Source organism: Megalops cyprinoides, chromosome 14, assembly GCF_013368585.1.
Source record: "Megalops cyprinoides isolate fMegCyp1 chromosome 14, fMegCyp1.pri, whole genome shotgun sequence".
NCBI lineage: Eukaryota > Metazoa > Chordata > Actinopteri > Elopiformes > Megalopidae > Megalops > Megalops cyprinoides.
Window position 1 is genome coordinate 27,890,432 of NC_050596.1, and position 21,187 is coordinate 27,911,618.

Sequence of the window (21,187 nt, forward strand, 5' to 3'; positions counted from 1 at the left end):
GTGCACCGTGAATACGGCACGGCTCATGCCCATATTTTCCACTTTGCCTGAAAGAGCCGTCCGTCAGTTGAGGAGAGGAGGCTTTAAGGGGATGGTGCGGGGCCCCTCTGGACGGCAGGGCCCCTCCCCTGGCCTGTTAGATTTAGTGAAGGTGCTGTTATTGAGAGCAGGGAGCAGCTGGCTGAGGTGGCAGGTTGAAGATGGAGGTGTAATGGGATGGAAGCAACACTGTTTTCCCTGCCTCGCAGAGATGATTGCCAGGAACCCCCCCTCCCCCCCCAACACCCCCCACCGGCCCCTCCCTGCCCTGTGTGCCCCCGTCACTCACACACACTCCAGGTTCTGCATGGATTCAGGTGCCTTCTGAATGCTTGAGCTGTTACCTGGGCACAGTGGGTGTGGACCCCGGCACTTACCCAGAGGACTGGAACGAACAAAAATTACTTCACCGGCTCAACCCAGCCGCTTACCTCTGACAGAAACGCAGAGCTGCGCACACAAGCGTGCCATTATTTTTTATCCGCGCCATGCACATGTCAGTACGGCAATTTGGTGGCAAATATGATCATGTGACAAGTAATAGTGGGTTAAAAGTAAGTTTTAAAATGGACACATTCTACTAAGACAGGAGGGTTTGAAAGTGTCATAACAGTGCTCTCTCATGACCAAATGCTCACTTCTGTGGTACTAAAACTCAGCCCTGCAGTGACCTTTGGCTGTGGGGTAATCAGCAGCCTGGCCTTGTCAGGTGCATATTACTGTGAAGAGGACCGATCATTTCTGAGGGGAGCATAGCGCATGAAGAACTGTACGATTACTAATGGTGTACATCTGTGTGGAGGGAACAGAAAATCCAACTCTGTGTGTGTGCGCATGTGCGTGTGCGTGTGCGTGAGTGTGTGTGTGTGTGTGTGTGTGTGTGTGTGGGTGGGGTGAGGGGTGTAGAGTGGTGAAGGGGGAAGAGTTAAAGGGTAGAGAAATCCCTCTTACCCTCGCTGTTCTTAGGGAATTTCCTGCACAATAGTTCTCCTGGGTGGTATTAGGACTTTTATGTCCTGATGCTGCAATTCATGGCTTTAACCTGTACCCCTAATTTCCCTTTAGGTCATACATTTATTCATCCGGTTCCCAGCAGGACCAGAAGGCAGCCATGTAGGCGAAAGACAGGTGGGGGGAGATATGACCCTCTTCCATGAACCCCCTCGAACCTCGAACACAGTGCACCCCTCTCCTTATTCGGACCTACATATATGAGGGTTTGCAGTATTCGGAGGGGAGGGGCGGGGACGTGTGTATCTGTGAGGTCTCCATTGTGGCTGCGTCTGTGCTGAACTCATTCTGCTTGGTCTCACACGGCACCGCCTTCGTCTCTTTTCCCGAGCCTGCTGAAATGAAGGCACAGAAACATCACACTCTCTGCCCACCAATCGATTCCTCTTTAAAAAAAAAAAAAAAAAGGAGAAGAAGCTAAAAACCTTTCTGCACTCCTAGCCTGACCTGTAGACAAAACGCTGTCTTTATATTGCTTTTGAGACTGCGTGATACCCGCGCACGTCGGGAGTCAAAGCCACTGAACCGACAGAGCCGCGGAGATGTCAGTCTTAGATGACTCTTCCTCTTAGCTGACTGTATCAACAGCCCTTCTGTAGTCAGACAGCAGTGCTCTTGGTGCTGTCAGCTCTGATATCATCAGGGTTCGGTACCAGCTTGCAGCTTGCTCTGCGTGCTCATTTCACTCAGCCTGCTTCCTGCATCACGGGCGTGTCCTTAAGGTGCACGTGCGCTATGAGGTACATGGAATTATTGATGGGAATATTTGGGGCGACAGTATAGCATGGTGGTGAGGAGCAGGACTGATTCCCCCCTGGGGCACTGCTGTTGCATCCTCAGTGCTGTTATTGCCTCAGTAAATATCCTGCTGTATAAATGGATGACATGTAAAAAAAAAAAAAACTGTAACATATGTGAGTTCCTCTGGATAAGAGCATCTGCTAAATGCCAATACTGTAATGTAATGACTATTTATTGATTAACTGAGTTATTGACTTCAATTTGTTTTCTTCAGAAAACAGAAAACCATTTGCTCATAAATAAAGCAGCTGCCATGCCAATGAAAAACGGTTTTTATTTGGCCATTGTTAATGGCACAGGACTACACTTCCTGCATGGCTAACCCGGTCTGAGGGTGGAGTGAGGGAGTTCTGGTCCCAGCATCCTCTGCGTTGTGAACAGGGTATCCTGTGTGAATCATTAGCGGCTTTGCATACGGAGCGGTGCTCTGGGTGATAATGCTGTCAATTAGAAGTGAATGTAAACTCCGATCTCTGCGCATGCACACGCGCACACACACACACACACACACACACACACACACACACGGAGACCTGGCAGAGCGGCCTGTGTGCACAGCCATGTTAAACACTTGCTGTTTTCACAGCAGCCATTAACCATGCAGAGGGAGACAGGAGGAGAAAGAGGCCCTGTCTGCGCCGTGGCAACAGCGGCAGACTCCCATTGTGGAGCGACAAGGCAGTTCATGCTAACGGGTCAAGGTTTGATAAGTGGATCTGTCACCAGCGTCTGCACAGGCAGATAGAGGCATCATTCTCGAAGAAGGGTTGCGGTGACCTGCGGGGTTGAAGGGCTGAAGACTTGTAGCGATAGGGACGGGCCACAAATAGAATAAATGACAAGTTGGTGACAACACACACAAAATTATTAAGAATACATGCCAGATAACTGCAACATTATCTGCCCCACGCTGAACCAAGAGAAATATTAACAATGGCAAGTTGGTGATAACAAACACAAAGTCGCTCTGGACAAGAGCGTCTGCTAAATGCCAATAACGTAATCTAACGAAATGATTCAGAATACATGCCAGATAACTGCAACATTATCTGTCCCATGCTAAACCAAGAGAAGTATTTACACACGCATTAAACTGCCAACAGAGAACATCCCTGAGGAAGACTGAAACAAGCCAAAAAACATATCTGTGCTCCACTTGTTTGAGAGTAATGTTCATAGGGAGTATAACAGAATTGTCCTGGAAACAGAACTACCTGATACAAAAGAAAAGAACACCATTGTGTTTGGCAAAATGGAAAAGAACAGCACGGGTCGTTCTGTCTGTCAGTCAGACCTTCAATCTCAACGTGCACGCAGCTTTTGGGCTCACAGAGTAACGGAGCACACGCTGACCATGGCTGTGCTCTCCTATACAATTCAGAGCGATTCTGATTCTGTTGGAAAATTTTGCTCGTGAATCAAAATGGATTAAAACTACGAACTGATCTGAATGCTTTCAGCGTGATTCGTGATCCTGTTTCCCAACACTCAAGCACCCTTATAAGGATGAAAATGTGTCAGCTCTAGAGTACTCTGCTAATATGGGTTAGTTCTGTTTTCAGTTTTGAAATGCTTGGTTAAATTAATAAGAATTACTCATCAAGGTTTAAATAAGCACATCATCAGAGTGTTGCTGCTACCAGTTGGAAGAGAGGGGATGGGGAGCCTAGTTTTGAAATGGAAACCCATCTTTAAAAGTGAAGCAGCTTTCTCAATTCAAACTCTGCAGTCAAAATGCCCAGGCCTTTCCACCATAGTCATATAATGCCGGATCAAGAGTCTGATAGTGGCATCCAAGACTGGGATCAGTCCCTCAAACCAGAGGAGTAGGACTCACGAATCACTGCAGTCCAGGGGGGTAAAAATCTGTTCTAGCTTTATGATGTACCATCATCTAGGAGTCAGAACTTTTTAGCAGTGATAGGCCATTTCCAGTCCCTCTGCTCTCTGCTGACTGAATGGAAAATTTAGGCAGCCAGACATGTGCCTGAGCCGGCCTTATCACAGAAAAAGTTGTGCTCCCTTAATGTGTTGATTCAATCTACAGCCATTCTCGAGATTAGCCCCTGAGGCCATTCTGAGGTTAGTAGAGGAAGAGAGTTCTGACCAACAACAGACACCCTGTATTTGTAATGTTTTTGGCTTCAGGGACCTAGGACAGACTCCGAATGTCTCACAGTAATCAAATGCAGTTCTGCCTGTGGTAACAAACAAAGCTTTTACTTATTTGTTTCTGCATTGTAAGACAAATTGCACATACATAATCACACACTGTAACAACCTGATATAACCAAGAGCTTAAAGTGTTCAACTCTGTGTTGCTAGGTCTTCACAAATCAAAAAAATTGGTTATCCTTGTCTATTTTTGTATATTTTCGGGAAACACTTGATTTAGTTTAACAGTCCCCTGTCAATAGCAGTAGCTTGCATTGGACATACACATTTCTGGATAATAACTGAAATCTTTCAAATAAAAAATGTGAAATAATGTTACTTATATAAATGTGTGTTTGAGCTGTTCCGACTCCAACATGCTCACCCAGGCAGGGCTGTGCCACACTGATTAATCAGCACAGTACGTGGAGCTCTCGGCCAACCATCATGCAAGCAGACAAACCAGGTACAGCACAGTCCGAATTCTACCTTTTTTGGACAAAAAAAACAGCCAAAAAACATTAAACTGACTCAGCTCACAGGACAGCGCTCAGCAATCTAAAAGCCAAGGAGATGACATGTACTTTCTCCATTTACCTGGAAGCCTGGAAATCTTTTCATCTCCACTTTCCATCTCTCCACTCGCATGAAAGCAAGTGAGAATGGAAACTCAAAATGGAGGATTGGTAGCAAACACACCATCCTCTCTGCAACAGACCCCCTACTTAGGGATCATCTCATGAGGCACAAAATAACAACATGGGTTCAACTTGGAAAATACTGAGGACAGAAAGGGACTGAATTGCTGCTCAGAAAAACTGAGGGTCAATTAGGGCTATTCTACAAACAAAATGCTAAAAACGAGTAAAAATGAGCAATTATCACTCAAGGTCCATTTACAAACGAATGGAGACATTTTCTATGTTCAAAATAGCACTAAATGCAGCTTTTATTTTTGTTATGGCATAAAAGTAATCTGAGTTTCATTTGAAAAAAGGGAAATTCAAACATTCAAACAAAAGGACTCAATGTAACCTTCTTCCTCAACTGATTATCACAGTAGCTCACACAGAACAGGCTTATTATACTTCAGGGTTTGACTGACAACTGCCTTTTTTTTGCAATAGCCACCTTTCACCGATAAAGTATAAACAAGCATCTTCATTATTAAGCTTTATGTGACTGAACTTAGTCATTTATTGAAGCATTTGAAATCTGCTTGTAATGTTCTACAAAACAGTTTTAAGAATTCATGGGCTACAAAGTGCTGACAACTTCCCTGGAGTATAGTTAGGTATCTGTCTACTCTGTGTTTAAACCTACTTTTTCAAAAAGGAACAAATCCTATTCCAGTTTTAAATTCAGCATGTTCTATGCTTTCAAACAAAAAAATCATGCCAGGCAAGTCTCGTATCAAGAGAATTCATTAAACAAATCTGTACAAAGTGTATGTTCTGCGCATACTAATTCAAAAGTAGAGGACTGCTGCAATCCTTGGAATGACTGATCATACAGAAACGCTCTGAACACCCCAGGTGATCTCAGTCCACTGTGAACATGACTTCATCGCTGCTTCAGTTCCCGCGACAAGCCCTGACATGTTACGGCAGGCACTTGCCGAACTTTCAGAACACAGTGGATCTGTGTGAGACGTCGGGGGAAGGAGATTGTCTTTGATCAGGCGCAATGCAGGAGAGCATGCTCGGAGAGCAAATCTCTCCGTGGAAGTGCGGCGCTCATCAGTGGCCAGAAAGCATTATATGGTCAACAGCGCTCCAGTCAGACACCGAGGTCATACCCAGGCTGTAATCCAATTAAAATTCCTCAATTATTACTGAGCACATGCCTTTCTTTTCTTCCTTTCTCTCGGAGCTCTCAGACAGTCATCTGATCCAGTCATCCCTGGGCTGACCCTCCTGGCCCCCGGCTCGGGTCCAGCCCCTCTCCCCCTCCGCTGGGAGTGACCTCTGCCCACCCACTCCACAGAATCTGACATCTGAGGACCCGCAGAATCATCACAGCAATTCAGGTTGTTTTGAAGAAGAAGGTCAAAACTGAAATTCAAGGACACTTAAGTTCTTCCCCCACCTCAAGAGCAACTATAATCATCCTGCTATTTTAGGCATATCCGAAAAGGGGCAAACTGTACATAAACACAAACAAGTAAACGTACATATAACCATACCACTCTTATTTAAGTAAGCCCCAAACCTAAACTTTGACCCACCCTTTAATCACAAATGGCTTCAGGCAATAACTTCTCTCTCTTGCTATGCTGAGGGTTATTCCCCCAGCTCATAAAGAACCCACTACAGAGCTCTAGGCTGTGATATGTGATTAACAGGCTGGTTAGAACTTTGATTGGTCTCACTTGGGTGAGTTTGATCGTGCGGAGGGCAGTGAACTTCCTTTCACAGCCTGCGTGTACAAACAGCTGTGTCAGAGTGCATGACTGTATGACACCCGGGTCAGAAAAGTGCACCAGAGCATTGGTTTTTCTAGTGGCCCTATTCCCTAGCATCATTTCATGAGTTAAAACCCCCCATACAATTACTGTGGTTGCTGGTCACATTTAATTATTGAACATTATGTTTAAATTAAAGAAAGAGAAGACATTATGCTCTGGGTTATTCCCTGAAAGCGTGGGTCTGCCTTTAATATTCCGGGCTAAAATACTGATTACAGGGCAGCTTTAAGAACATCAGTGTCTCAAACAATCAAGGTTACATTCTGACACTGACACCCCAGAGCTCTCCCCCCTCCCCTGACCATATGGACCATCATGGGTTAACCTTATGGCCCTCTTTTCTGCAGATCTAAGGATATTATCTGTATTCCAAAAGTGCTGCCCACTCACTTGGGTCTTTATCCACTGTGGAATCCCCATATCCCCACACACCACAGTGAGATTAATGATTACAGAAGCACAGGTGCAGAATTTCTCCCCTCTGCTCTTCCCCTAGCACATATTAACCCAATCAGCGCTAACAGACTTATCTAGGCAGTTCTCTCCCTCTTTATTCCCAAAGTGACCCTCTCTCTCCAGCACATTCCTCTGCTTCACTCCTTCAAATGTATATGGATCTTTGCAGGAGGGCCGGATGTGAAACCCCACCTGCAGGATGAGTTTAGTTCTCAGAAAGCAGCCAACACAGTCCTAGCGAGGTAAGCTATTCTAGTCGTATTGTTTCTTCACATGCAGTAATAAAGACTAGACTTGCATCAACAGATATCCTCAGGGCTCTCTCCAGACACCGGAACAATAGCACTGCACACTGTCCTTCATCTGCACCATCATACCGATTGCATTGATGTAAAATATTCAGGCATAAAGCTATTTTTGTCAAAAACCTAGAAAATAGACATATTTTGGTTGAAAGAATTAGCAGTTTTTTGGTTACAATGTCACGGCAGACACAACAGCTTTCTGGTGCAGATAAATGGCATTACTGGTTGACACCCAGCCATTCACACATTAGCCTGGAAGACCTCTCATTTTGTAGGATGCAGATGAACATTACCTACAACGTTTTGGTCTTGGAGAGGGAAATGAGTGAGGTGCAAGATGCATGAGAATTTCAAACTATTCACTTGTTCTTTTGTGATTTAATTTGAAGAAATGTTCATAGCCCAACCGTATATAAATATCTAACAACGTGCTTCAGTATTGTGCAAGCTGAAGTATTTGTTTTTGTAAGTGATGAAGCTAACCACAATACCAACAGTACGTTTTTTGTAAAATTTTGTCAAGTGTAAGTGTAGAGAAATGTGCCTAAATTTTTCAGTTTTAAAACTACATTCAAAAATAGCACATACTTTAAAATCCTTTTCCTCTAACTGCGAATCTTACTTTAAACATAATTTTGTGCACTGCAAAAGCAAATAAAATTCTGTGATTGGCTAGCTAGATAATTAGTGGGAATCATGTCCTCTTTACTAACAGGAATGCTAGCAGGCATCTATAAAGACGATGTGGATGATATGGTTGTGCTGTGTTGCTTAGGTAATTTTTGTGAAATATTACCATTATTGATAATTATACCTGTATCTCTACATTACAGATACCCATGATCCACATGTTGATATCGTATGCATATTTGGTCATTCCTGTGATATAACCACGGTTGGTAATTAAACCTCTATCTCTAGGTTATACTACTTTATACTAGGTAATACTCTTGTGATCCATGCTACAGCCATTGAAGTCTGTTCCCATTCGTCTCTGGCCAAATCAAACACAGGTTTTATTAGTTGGTGGAACCCTCTCCCAGTATGGAGGCTGCCTTCAAACGCAAAATAATACACAGCAGGGAAAGCCACAGAATTAATCTAATCTGGTCCTGCTCCTACTCTGAGACAGAATGTTGGGTTATTTCCCGTAAAGATAAGAATAGTAAGAGGAGAATCTGAAAACGGTAACGCAGGGAGGACGTTAGAGAGACCGCAAATCGACCTAAACATGGTCTGTAGATGTCATTTATCCATCACTGTCATCAGGGGGTGGCGGGAGACAGCCAGTAGGCCAAAGGGGGGCACGGCGTGTCAGACTCCTCAGAGTGACATCACATGACAGCACATTTGTCAGGGGCCTGTATGCAGAGACTGTAACCAAGGAGTCATCCCACACCTGGAGGTCTGAGCTGAAACTCTTAATCAGCCGGAGAGGAGCAGGCAAAGACAGGCTGGCTTAGCATCAAGCCTTCCGCGGGAACCGATGTAGCAAGACTTGTAGCAAGACGTTTGGTGATGAACACGACAGACAATATCAGATAATTACGCAGAGTGCAAGGCACGCTGGGACTCAATTTGAGTGTCTTCTAGGGACTAATCACTGTTTGTAATGGCTCCTGAATCATACCCTTAATTATGCCCCGCAACTTTTCTATTTGGCCTGAGGGAATCTGGTGCTGCACTTAGAACACAACTGCCAACGAGAGAGATGCACAAATAAATGAAAAACAAGGTGTGAGACAGAAGTGTGCATCTCAGATCCCGAGTCACTACCAAGGACGTCCCTCCTACAGCACGCTTCATCAAATACAAATAAACTATGGCGCCATTCATTCTAGCTTTGTCCATCCCCAAACACAGGAATTCTGCACAACCTACAAAAAATAATATGCAACATATATGGTACATATTTCCCCTACTTCCCCTACTCCTGTCAGTCTTTTTCCCACACCACGTCCAACACAAAATGCCCATGCGTAAGTATGTCTTCCTTCCAACACTGCAGGTCTGAATAAAGTTTATTAAATCGTAATCACAGCAGAGGCTGCGTTCACGATAACCTTTAGAAGCTCTTCGGCTTCAGCGCTCTAATAACTTAAGAGGGAATAGTTAACCTTGTCATTCCATCTCGAACACGGATAGCAAGGAGATTACTTCACGCCTGATGAGGGCCAGACTTCACAGAGTATATTGCCAGCAGATCGGTGAGACAGAATCAGTACTGATCCCATGGGCCCGGACACTGAGGTGAAACAAGGCATCCGAAAGGAAGCTCTTCAGCTTGTAATGAATATTGAGGTGATCTACACCCTTATCTACCCTGAGTTACATCATCACCAGAAAGGGGCCCAATAACTAATGTTCTGGCTATCGTTCCCTCCCACCAATCTCAACTTCTGGGAGGATCTGCCAGATAAGATAAATGCAGAAATCCATCTTCATGATTCCCATGCCTTGTTTATTAAATTATTTCAAACAGCGTATTAAGTAATGCCAGAGATGTCTCCCGGAACATTAACTTATGCTTCAAAGGCCTTCTGGAATTCAGATTAGAGCGTTATTAATATGACGCATGTTTAATATCTTCATGGAAACAAACAAACCTGAAGAGCAGCTCGCCGGTCACGCGGAGGACATGCCGCATGCTCTCCTCTATAATCTCTTCATTACAATGGCACAGATGAGTAAACCACATCCCTTCCACAATATAATGAATTCTAGCAGATAAGGCGGGTGTTCCTCCTTTATCGGACCCACACGTGCGCCGAAAGCCACCACAACTCTCACATCTTCCCCGCGATCTACACGCTCCTGCACTGTGCTCGTTAATGAGCAGGTAAATAACGAGCTTTTTGCCCGCGATGCAGTATAACAACTCGAAACGCGCCTTCCGCACCAGAGACCTGGTGGCTGTGAACTTTGGCAGGGCGGGGTGTGTTTTTTGCGAAGCTGCAACTTCCTGTCTTCTCCGGAGTCTGCTGTGCTCCGTGGTCTCATTTCCATACAGGGAGCACGATTCACACACGCGCAAACATGAAATTGATTACACAGAGACAACGTCAGGCTTTCAAGGCTGTTGCACTATAAAGCTATCAGGGAGTCAGAGCCACCTCTTAATGTGGCCTCGTGAACATCGGAGAGTTGGGGTTTACGGGGGGAAAAGGCTGCTGTGACCTCCTATGCTCCTTTCTTTCATGTGTGCAAAATCAGTCCAACTGCGTGGGGCTCCTGCACCCAGGACCAGCATAATAACAGAGCTGAGAGCTGCAGCACTAAAGAAGAGCTCTTATTGGGCGCTGGCACTGTGTAATGGTCCATGCAGGGGGCTGCAAACGGAATGTGCTTCCCCCCCAGAAATCTGCTTCATTGAGGAGGTATGGCATTTGCGGTCGGCTAATCCAAATTGGCGTGGTATTTGTTGAACATATTTATATTAATCTAAAGCTGGCGTGAGGGATTCGGCATTCTGGAAGAATTACTCATTGCTGCACATTACCAAGTGTGGAAAAACAGCCTCCCCTTTGCTCTGAAAATTCCCCAGTGACTACACGCTCCAGTACCACCAGGTCTTCCTCCCGCCCGCTAAAGACCACGCTGAGAAATGTCAGTTTAAGTGAATTAACGGGAACATCAGTCAGCAAATGAATTCTCTAGCCATCTAATCTCATTGTAGCCATATGGTGATCAAGAGGACGGATTATCTGGCTTAAATTAGCAGAACATTTCATCATCTGCTGCCTTTGAGTCCCGACATGGTCATTCTCTCTGAGGTCACAGTGAATGCTGTGCGGTCCAACAATGAGGTGACTTGGTAAAGGGGAGAATGTCACTATTAAGACGCATTTTAATTTTATAGCTTTTTAAAAGTCCATTTACTGTTCATCTGATTCTTTCTTTTCCATAGTGCAAAAACAGAGACAGCACGGACAAAGAAAAACTCTCACAGTATAATACACATAACTGTAGAATAAAACAGCTGTAACTCCTACCCATAAGAAAGAGATCTTTTATATGCCACAGCCCTGCTCTTTAAGTTTCACCTCATATTCCAGCTGGAAACGCAGCTCAGACTCTTGAGCATGTATTCTTATTTCCATAACAGCAGAGGTAATGTATCAGACATCAGCAGCTGCTCCCTGCGAAATAACCATGTTTGTTCCATTTAGCCAGCCCAAAGGTTCGACTCTTTTCTCCGTGCCGCTCCTCTGACTCCCGCCCAGTGAAGCCGTCACTCCTTTTCAACAGGCAGTAACTGTGCTGGCACCGCGGGCGGGTTCCAGCGGAGTCGCGGAGTCTCATTAGTGCCCTTCAGTTTGAATTTTGAGCACTCCTCAGTCTAACCCCAGCTTCCCCAAGCACTGTAATTTGTGATATTTACTAAATTGGAAAAATCGACGCCGTGTTAGTCATGGCCCGAGACGGACCAGTCACTCCAACGGCTGCGGGAAACAACAGTGCCGCGCATTGTTACAGTCCCGCCCTGGCCTCCATACCTCCGTCCCTTGTGACACATGGTGAGTAAGACGTTATCTAGACCAGGTGCGCTCATATTTCAGAGCTCCAAAGGCCACAGATAGTTCACAGCAGAGCATGACAAGCCTACAGCACACAAACAGATTGCCTTGTCTTCAATTCATAAACCAGGGGGGCTGATACTCAAATACTTTTCAGCATTTTCTGGATAAGGAAACATATAAGCACATAAACGTTCTGTATAAGGACAGAAGAGACTTTCAGTTTCTGAAATGGAAAAATGTAATAATATCCTTTGCTTTTCAACAGCCAAACCAAGTGGTACCACTGGCCACTTTAGGCTCCTGGGCCTAGTTTGGGTGCTCCTGATCCAGACGGACTGAAATGAGGACCACACCCTGACATCTCTGACCCCACCCCTGTTCCCTCCACCTTAGCCAAGGCTTACTCATCTCCTCTTGGCCTGCTCCTGTCACCGGGACAGTCCCTGTGGTTTCACAGACACCAGGGCTATACAGAGTGGGTACAGCATGTACAGAAGCCGTTGGGCCAGGGGTGGAATATTCACCGGGCAGCTGGCATTGTTTAGCGCTCCACACAAAGCACAAACCGCTAAGAGAACACTGCTTCATTGAACGCTAACATTTAAAAAAAAATACTTTCTGCTGGTCCGCTCAAGCTCTACGACAAGGCCAGCGAAGATTACATCATGCACTCATGCATGCTACTTTCAAACACTTGAACAGGGCTTTTCTGTGCTCTGCGCTTGTGTTTACAAACGCAGGATGTTCTTTGCCCCATTAAGTGGACGAATACATATACTCTACTTAAAGGACTACAGATGTGCTGCAGGGATTTGTGGGGATTGACACATGCCCCAGGGTTGGCGGAAGGGCACAGATGGAGAGGATGGCCAGGGGGGAGATGAGGGGAGGGGGGGTGACAGATTAGAGACACTTTTTTCTCACAAGAAAAATCCTTCCTCTGTTAACTTGACAAGAATAGTGTCTGCTCTCATTCCCCAGCAAGCTACTTAAGAGTGTTTACTGCCGGTCTCGCGTTCTCTTTTAACATTCCTATCCTAACAAAGTTACCGGCCCTCACACTCAGTCACAAGGCTTTCTTATTTTTGGCTGAAAGGAAACCACATCAAGTGCTCTACCTAAAAAAACAAAAAATACCCCTCTCACAATCTCGTTTACAATTTCAACTGTTAAAAGAAAGGCTTTGAAGAGATTAAAAAAAACGGTTTTCTTTTCAGAAGATTGGTTCTTGCCTGAGTCTATGATGTTAAAAACAAATCACTGTGGTCTTGGAGATGAGAGACAACATAGGTATGGAACAGAAAGACAGTGTCCTGAACCTACTAATCCCAACACTTAAGATAAGGACACTCTCTCTCACTGTCTTTTTGACGTTGTTATTACTTACTCCCTGCGCTGATGCGATAGGTTAACCTGGAAATGAAAACATGAATGTGTCAGTTTCACTGGACTCTCAGGAAACCGGGTGTTTCCAAAGCTCTTTTCCTTGAATCTCCCTCAGAGACAGTGACTCACACCCCCGAGACTGTGACACCACTGCCATTCCTCACTCTACAGTGGAAAGACAAAGGAAATCATGGGACAGGCTAGCTCGACATAGGAGGCTTTCATTCTTTCATAAAACAGGGCAAACAGGATGTACATTTCAAGACCACTTTACCCAAATTAGCCTGCTGAGTTCTAGATGACGTATTATGCATGGAGCAGAGATAACCGAATTACTACGACTGCTGCTTCTGCCTGTACATCTGAGAGGAGGAACATGAAGAGCCAGCTGATAAAAGGATGATTGAGTATAATCAGCAGAACACTCAGTGAAGCTGGGTTCCTCCACTGTCCACTGGTACCCTGGACTCCTTCTTTCCAGCTGCCTGGAGTCAAGGCTGGGTCCTACCCACAGTGGTGGCACAATTCCAAACAGGCAAGGGTGTCCGCAGTGATGCCCGAGGTTCCGTAAACACTGTTACTCAGACAAATAAACGGGAGTGAAACGGCTGTAATGACATCAGCAGTGCTGATACAACACCATCCTTTCCTGAGAATCTCCTAATGTTTATCCACAGAACCTAAGAAATTCTATAAAAAGGCTGAGTTCCCCACAGCGATGAAAACATTTACTTAAAAGGGAATTTCAAACTTATCTGAACTTTCACTGTTGGACAGTTATGGTATTGTTGATACTCCATTAAGTCATGGTACTATTTGAAGTGTCAAAGCAGACATCCAGATAAGTCACTGACTAAGCCCATCTGTGCCGAGATGTTCAGTGTTATTAAACACTTCATATGTTCAACTCTGGAATATGTTTCTAAAAAAAGAGACATAAAGATGGAAAAAGAGATTTTGGGGAGCCTAAGTGAATCACTGGTATAGTGATGACAACAGGCAGAAGCGTTGTGTCTCTCTGTGGAGGAGTATTTATAGGCTTGGTGTTGCCTCTCTGAGTGTGTGAGAACACTACACAGCCAGGCTGTGAAGACAAGGCACAGGTGTAACAGCACCCCACTGTTTTATCAGGAACAACTTTTGGGGAAGTCTGCGGATGTTTTCCACAAACAATCCTTAAAAAAACCCCCATTCCCTTTGCTGCCTTGCCTTTATTTCAGACCAGTGAACATTAGACCATGGTCACTAAAGGAATCCTTGTGGCCATTTTAAAAGTTTTTTGTGAATAGTTCACCTCTACAGGCAGGAAAAATGACAATTTTAATTACTGAGTTATAATCTCACGTTATGCTATTACAGTATTTTTCCCCTAACCTTCATAACTCAATCAATCCTCTGCCTTTGAATTAGTAGCTGAATTAATTTATCAGTAAAACAAACAAAAAGAGTTAAAGCATCCTTCCCTTATTGATTCAGCTCAATAGTCTGTTTGCTTTTACCGTGTGGGACTCGCTTAATCTGGTTTGTATTTATAATCCCTCATCAACACCTTCTCACTTCTGAAACCGGGCACAATTTCCTGTCTAAACTCAGAGGTAAACAGTGATTCATTCAAAAAAAAGGCAAAAAACAAGGAGTTAAGAGCTGACTGAGGGAAGGATGTTTATGTGTATTGGGAAATATATCATGATTAAACAGTACTGTGCTTACTGCATTTATATCAATGGTGTTTTCATAAGCAAATCTTTCTGATGAGGTGGTTGTTTGTGTAGGGTTGAGAATAATCCCATCATTCTTTTCATAAAGAAAATGGAGAATAAGCATTCAAAAACATAGTGTCAGTGGCAAAAAAAAAATACGTACTTTTTTTCTGTTTCATCTTTTTTGTCCCTATTTAATCGGGGGTCTCAATAATTATGGAATGAACTGTATATGCACATATATTACGGCCATAGGCATTCATTGATTAATTGGTCAACTAAAGCATTTATTTTGACACAGACATTTAATTCTTTGATCAAGATTTTTGATCACATTTAACCCTTTAGCATGTATGGTCTAAAAACATGCTCGGAATGTGGTCACGATTATATCTTCTATCTTACTGTCAAAGACCTTCGTTCCCGTAACTATGGCCATTCTCTCCTAAAAACGCCGCCTTCATATCGTTTTTTCTGTGGGAGAGAGTTCCTAGTTATGTGTTTTGGCACTTAAGCAAGCAACTTTCCTGTCCCTTGGCTCATGGTTCATACTGAAACCAAAATGACAAGCTTTTACTAAGTTAACTGCTGTGTGGACTGAGTATTCCTCCCCTTTATTACTGCTGAATAATGACAATGGATGTCACTGTGTTAGACACAGTCATGAAGTCTTTACCTCCAGTCTATACCTCCAGTCCAAAAATGTTTAACATACCCCAATACCCACATGGACAGGCAAACAGGTCCAGTTCATCTACTGGTATGCTTATCATATTTTACATTCCATATACGTCCACTCCATCTGGATACAGCATTTGAGCAAAATTAAAAACATCTGCAGTGATCTATTAGCCTGTATGTGCTGATGCTCTGGAGCAACTAGGTCACAATCAGGACAGAGTCTTCAGCTTCAACTAGGAGAGCACACTATAGATATAAAAGATCACATGCACCTCTGTTTTCATTAACACACTTAAGACACGTGGCGGCAGCCATTATTGCTTTATTCTACCCCATTTTCATGTCAGATCCAAGGCCAAGTATCTGTGGACGTTGATGCACGAAACACAAATCCACATGCCACTCTGCAGTTACTTTTGGATACTGTGATGCATAGACCTCGCTTCACGGTGGAGAGGCATGAAAGAGAACCGTTCATCCCTGGTGTATGGCACGCAGAGGTCAGAGGTCAGAGGTCGGAGGTCAGCTGTCACTCACCCGGTGAGGGTCGTAGTCTGGGCCGCGGCGCCGGGCCTCCAGTTCCTCGTAGGCGGGTGCGGTTCCCTCTCGCCGGGCCTGCTGGTACTCTCTCCTCAGCTGCTGGATCCGGTCGGCGCTGCTGTGGGGCCCCAAGCAGAGACACTGCGGTGAGAAGCTTGAAAGTGATCATACTGCAGGGGGGGGGCAGTGTAGCGTATTGGTTAAGGAGCAGGACTCGTAACCGAAAGGTTGCCGGTTCGATTCCCCGCTGGGGCACTGCTGATGTGCCCTTGGGCGAGGTACTTAACCCACGAATACCTCAGTAAATATCCAGCTGTATAAATGGATAACATTGTAAAAAACTGTAACCTATGTAAGTAGCTGTGGATAAGAGTGTCTGCTCAATGCCAATAATGTAATGTAAAAGCCTTAGTGAGGCTGCGCTGCCTCTTCTGAAAAACCAAGGGGACATTCTGTCCTGAAGAAAATGGACTATTTTCAACACAAACTCCAGCTTATCAAAAAAAAGCATTCTGACACCGTTCAAAATATGGCCCATACTTCAGCTGTTGGAATCTACATTTTTTTGAATCGTAATTATTCCTTTCCATTTGAAAAGACTTTACTTTCAAAGCACTGGATGCGGTGAAGTCGATGACAGCTGAATTCTGTAATTGGAGATAGCCTTAAATCCCTGGGGAAGAGACTGTCATCTACTTCAATACAGGTGCCATTTTGAAAAGCATTTGATTTTTAATGGGTCTTGGTTGAAAATCAGAAATGATCGGTGAATTTACAATACAGTGAACACTGGTGGTCTTGAACAGATTACATATTCAAATATGCAACTACTGTTAAGAGATTCCTAAAATGGTGAGATTCCTTCTTAAGATATTGAAAATTCCACTCTCTGACTGCTTTCATTGTAGATAAAAACACTAGACATAGATCTGAATCAGAAGACACCAGTGATGATGTCCAGCTAGAAAACAGAACCCAGCTGTGTAACGGCAGGTTGGGCATTAACAATCAGCTGGAATAGAAATGAGACTGTGCTTTTTTTCAAAGGACTTTTTCATATGATACTCCAGGGATTTGATGAAGAAGTGAAGGCTTTTCGATAATATAATGCAATACAGGGCGAGGTGAGATGGTATGACAGAAAAAGAACAGTGTTTGCTCGACCTTGTCTGACAGATACACATAAATGACAGTTTCATATTGGAAAAATAGACATCTTAGGAAATGTGATACATATGTAATTGGATGTACTATACACATGTCATCTCCTGTAATATGGCTCAGTACCGTCATACTACACAAGAACATCCCAACCCAGGTTTCTAGTGACTACATATCACTTCTCTCAAGTTCTGAGTATTTACCTCCTGTTTTCTACACACTGTATTCTGGCATGGTGCTGAGGAAGTTGGACGCCTGACATATATCTGTGCCAGCGTTTGCACCGCCCCCTCAGACACAAACACACGCACAGGCCGGCGTCTCACTCCTACCAAACAAACACACAAACACCCACCCACCCCCCCCCCGCCCTCCACACAGCGACACAGCAGTCCCACTCCAACCAAAGAAACACACACAAACACCCACCTCCACCCCCTTCCACAAACTCCATCCTACAGTCAACCCAGGCTGCCATTCCACATTTCAGTCTCTTGCTATCTATAAGGGGAGAGACTGAGTGTGTCTGGACATCAGCAGAAGGTTCACTGCATTTCATTCATTTAGCAGACGCTCTTATCCAGAGTGACTTCTGGCACAAAGGAACAGAGCTCTTGTTGAATGAGCAACGGTGTCAGACCAAGCTAACAACACTCCCGGTCCAGGGAGTATGAGCATAACACTACACAACCTCTACCACAAGGTAACTTGGGCTAACCTGACCGGTTCACCTAAATGACAGTAGATAAAACAGATGGCAAGTGAAGTGGCAGGGAGAACTACAAGTTCCTGCTTTTCCTAGCTCCGCCATGCAAACCCACCTAACCATCCAATGCCACCTCTGTCAAAGGGCATTGGCATACACACTCTGCAGACGGGGTGTGCAGGCATGAAGGCCTTTCCATGACTGAAAACAGCATGTTTACCTGCTGCACAGCAGTATCGATCTTGGTGCTGCAGGCCTACACAGGTAAGCCTAAGCCTGCTGTAGGCTTATGAAGGCAAAAGGTTCATACCTGGTCTTGAATGAAATGCATCTATTTGGGGAAATGCTCACGAGCTAAAAATATCTTCTTAATATAACAAATAACTAACTTGAGTGACTTCTGATGAGAAGGAGGAGACCCTAGGATAAAGACGGATTAAGAATCTCCTGCACCCCAAAACTATCCTTTCATAGAGGAGCCTGGCTTTTACACAAACCACTCACTTTGTAATTTTTCTTTCAATTGCAACTGAAAAACAACTAGCACACTGTCCCAACACTCAAATAAAAAAAAAAAAACTCAGGTCCCAGCATCTCCCAAATTCCTCCCATACCACTCAAGACTCACACAGTGAACAATGTCAAACCCAATTTGACCAGTTTGCCTTCGGTATGGGTGCAGCCCCTGTCCTTTTTCCCTTTATTATATTTTCTGTGGCAGATCCTTTCATTAAGCATTTGGGAGCATCAGGTTAAACAAGAAGCTGATGAAGGGCAAGTGAGAAAATGAATACAGCAGGCTCCGCAGAAGGGATTCAATTAGGATTGAAAAATTAACATTTTTTTTTTTGTAAATCTCGTTAAGGGACAAAAAAAGCGGAATGCATTCCAGATAGATGAGACTGTGGGAACCGGCCAGGACGCTACACGAGAGGGAGTGTGAAAAGGACAGCGCTCCAAGGACGCCCAGGAACTGCAACGACCGGGGTGATCTCCCTCCTTTCCTTCCTTCCCTCCCACCCTCTCACTCTCTCGCCCCCCTGGCTCAAAGATCAGTCATTTTCTGACACCGGCTTGCACAGACACAGAGCCTGTTTCACCTCGGCTGGCTGCGTTTCTTGAAACTACGCCTTGTTTATTGCCCAGTTCCTGGAACAATAGCGCAGCATTAAGCGGCGCTGAGGAAAAAGGGATTCTGAAGCCCCTCCCACACGTTTCTGCCCCCCCCCCCCACCCCACCCCACATCACAGGCAGCAGTCTTCATCAGATGGTGTGCCTGCACTGCCATCTAACTCATACTGTACCTGCGGTGTGCGCAAATGAGAAAGGGCCAAGAGAGATGGAGAGAGACACGGAGGGTGGAATAAGAGCAGAGAGCGAGAGAGAGAGAGAGAGAGTGAAGGAGGGAGAGAGGGGGGGTGGGGTGGAGGACGAGCATACCACTTCAATTCCCCCTGAGCAGGAGTGGTTTCTGACAAACTGCACTACCGGGTGATCACTCAGCTGTTTGTGCGCACTGGCCCCATACCGCCGTTCATCATCTTCTCAGGCTTCAACTAATCAAGGTCTGCCAATAATTATCTGGTAAAATATGACCACTGGATCATTTGTCATGTTGATCTGTGAATAGGTGTAGCTTTGGCTGCAATCATCCTCGGTGGTACAAGGAGACAGCCGCTGCAATGTGCAGAAAAGAACCTTATATAATACAGTAAACCTCAACAAAGTGAATGCTGTCATAGAGCGTACTACATTAAATTATAACCGCCAATTTTCCAGGCACAAAGTTTGTATCCTCACAAGTTTATATGGCCACACTGCATTTACCACTGGGCTCATACTGCTGCAGAGGCTTGAGGCCCCAACAGGCTTTCATCTGCTTAACTCAAGTCCTCTTTTATAACTAGTTGTTTTTAGTACAGTGTTAATAAGAGGAGGGAGTTTGGAATACCCAAATGTTGTCCGAACAGGTGGGTTTTGCATTTGTGACAAAAAGGGGACAGTGATCCTGCTGTCCTGACAGTTGTGGGGATTCCGTTCCACCATGCGGGGGTTGAGAAGGGACATGAACAACATGAGCAAGCCTAACAGGAAGGGACTACCAGGTGACCTGAGGTAGCAGAGCCGAGAGGTCTGGCAGGAGGTGTGACGACAGATTGTAAGGTTTAGGGTTAGGGTGAGGGTTATGGGATTCTGTTACAGCTCTGGTAGGCTAGAGCCAGTTTAGAATTTTACCCCGAGCCGTAACAGGCAGCCATTGTAGAGGGATGAGGAGAGATGTGACATGACAGTGTTTGGGTTGGCTGTAAATCTGTGGAGGAGCAGCATTCTGAGTAAACCACAGAGAGCATTCCACCGTGAGCGATGGCACAGAATTACACTGCCCCCCCCCCCCCCCCCCCCCCCCCAAAATTCTCAATTCTCCATTTCGGTGATGGAAGGCCTGGGAGAACAGGGTGTCAGTGAACGCCCACATTCATCTTCTTCTGTGTTTCCCCTCTCGCTAACGCTCCCTCGTGGCTACGCTACGCGATTTACGGGCCACGGTAAAAAAAGAAAAAATTGCACGCGCCATTTTTTTCCCCTTTTTCAAAAGGCGGCTATTGACTGGGCTATGAATGCTTCATCATAAAACACAACTTCCACATCTTTATCTTTTAACGAGCTGGCGGTAATGAACAGAGATGCTAGCGGCCTGAATAGCACATTAGCTGCGTTGGGGGCTGTTATATTTCATCCCTCCTTGTTGCGGATAGGGACCGGCACAGTTGTTTTCGTAAACACAACCTTTCCATTACAGTCATTGTCTGTCTGCCCACACCACAGAGGAGCAGGCCGACACTCACATTCATCAGTGCCTGACCCCCGAACTGAGCAGCGCGACTCTATATTAGCTCTACGGAAAACGTAAAGAACACATCACTCAAACCCTGGGGGAACACAATTCCTGGTCTTCAAACACCTACCATCACTCACCCGACTCAGACAGGAGCCCACGTCCTGAAATGAAATGACTCGCAGTATAAGACAGCAATGTCCTTTGCATACTGTCACGCATGCTATACAAGCACACTCGAGCTTACAGTGAAGCAAGGGGAGGTTTACCTTCTTCTTCTCACCCAGGACTACATAAATCAGCTCTTGCCTGCCCAAAACCACCAACAGCAGAAACCATAGATCACAGTCAGTTGTGGGGTCCCCAGAATATATCTCACTGCCATTTTGTCGCCTCATCAAGTCACTTCCTTTTGATCTACAG

At 45.0% G+C, this 21,187-nt stretch overlaps 1 protein-coding gene across 1 annotated transcript in view; it reads right to left on the minus strand.

Annotated features, from left to right (window-relative positions):
- LOC118789431 (partitioning defective 3 homolog B-like) overlaps positions 1-21,187 on the minus strand; it is a 206,495-nt gene that overhangs the window by 18,125 nt on the left and 167,183 nt on the right. The window contains 1 exon segment of the mRNA XM_036545850.1: positions 16,058-16,178. Within this exon segment, the coding sequence (XP_036401743.1) occupies positions 16,058-16,178 (121 nt within the window).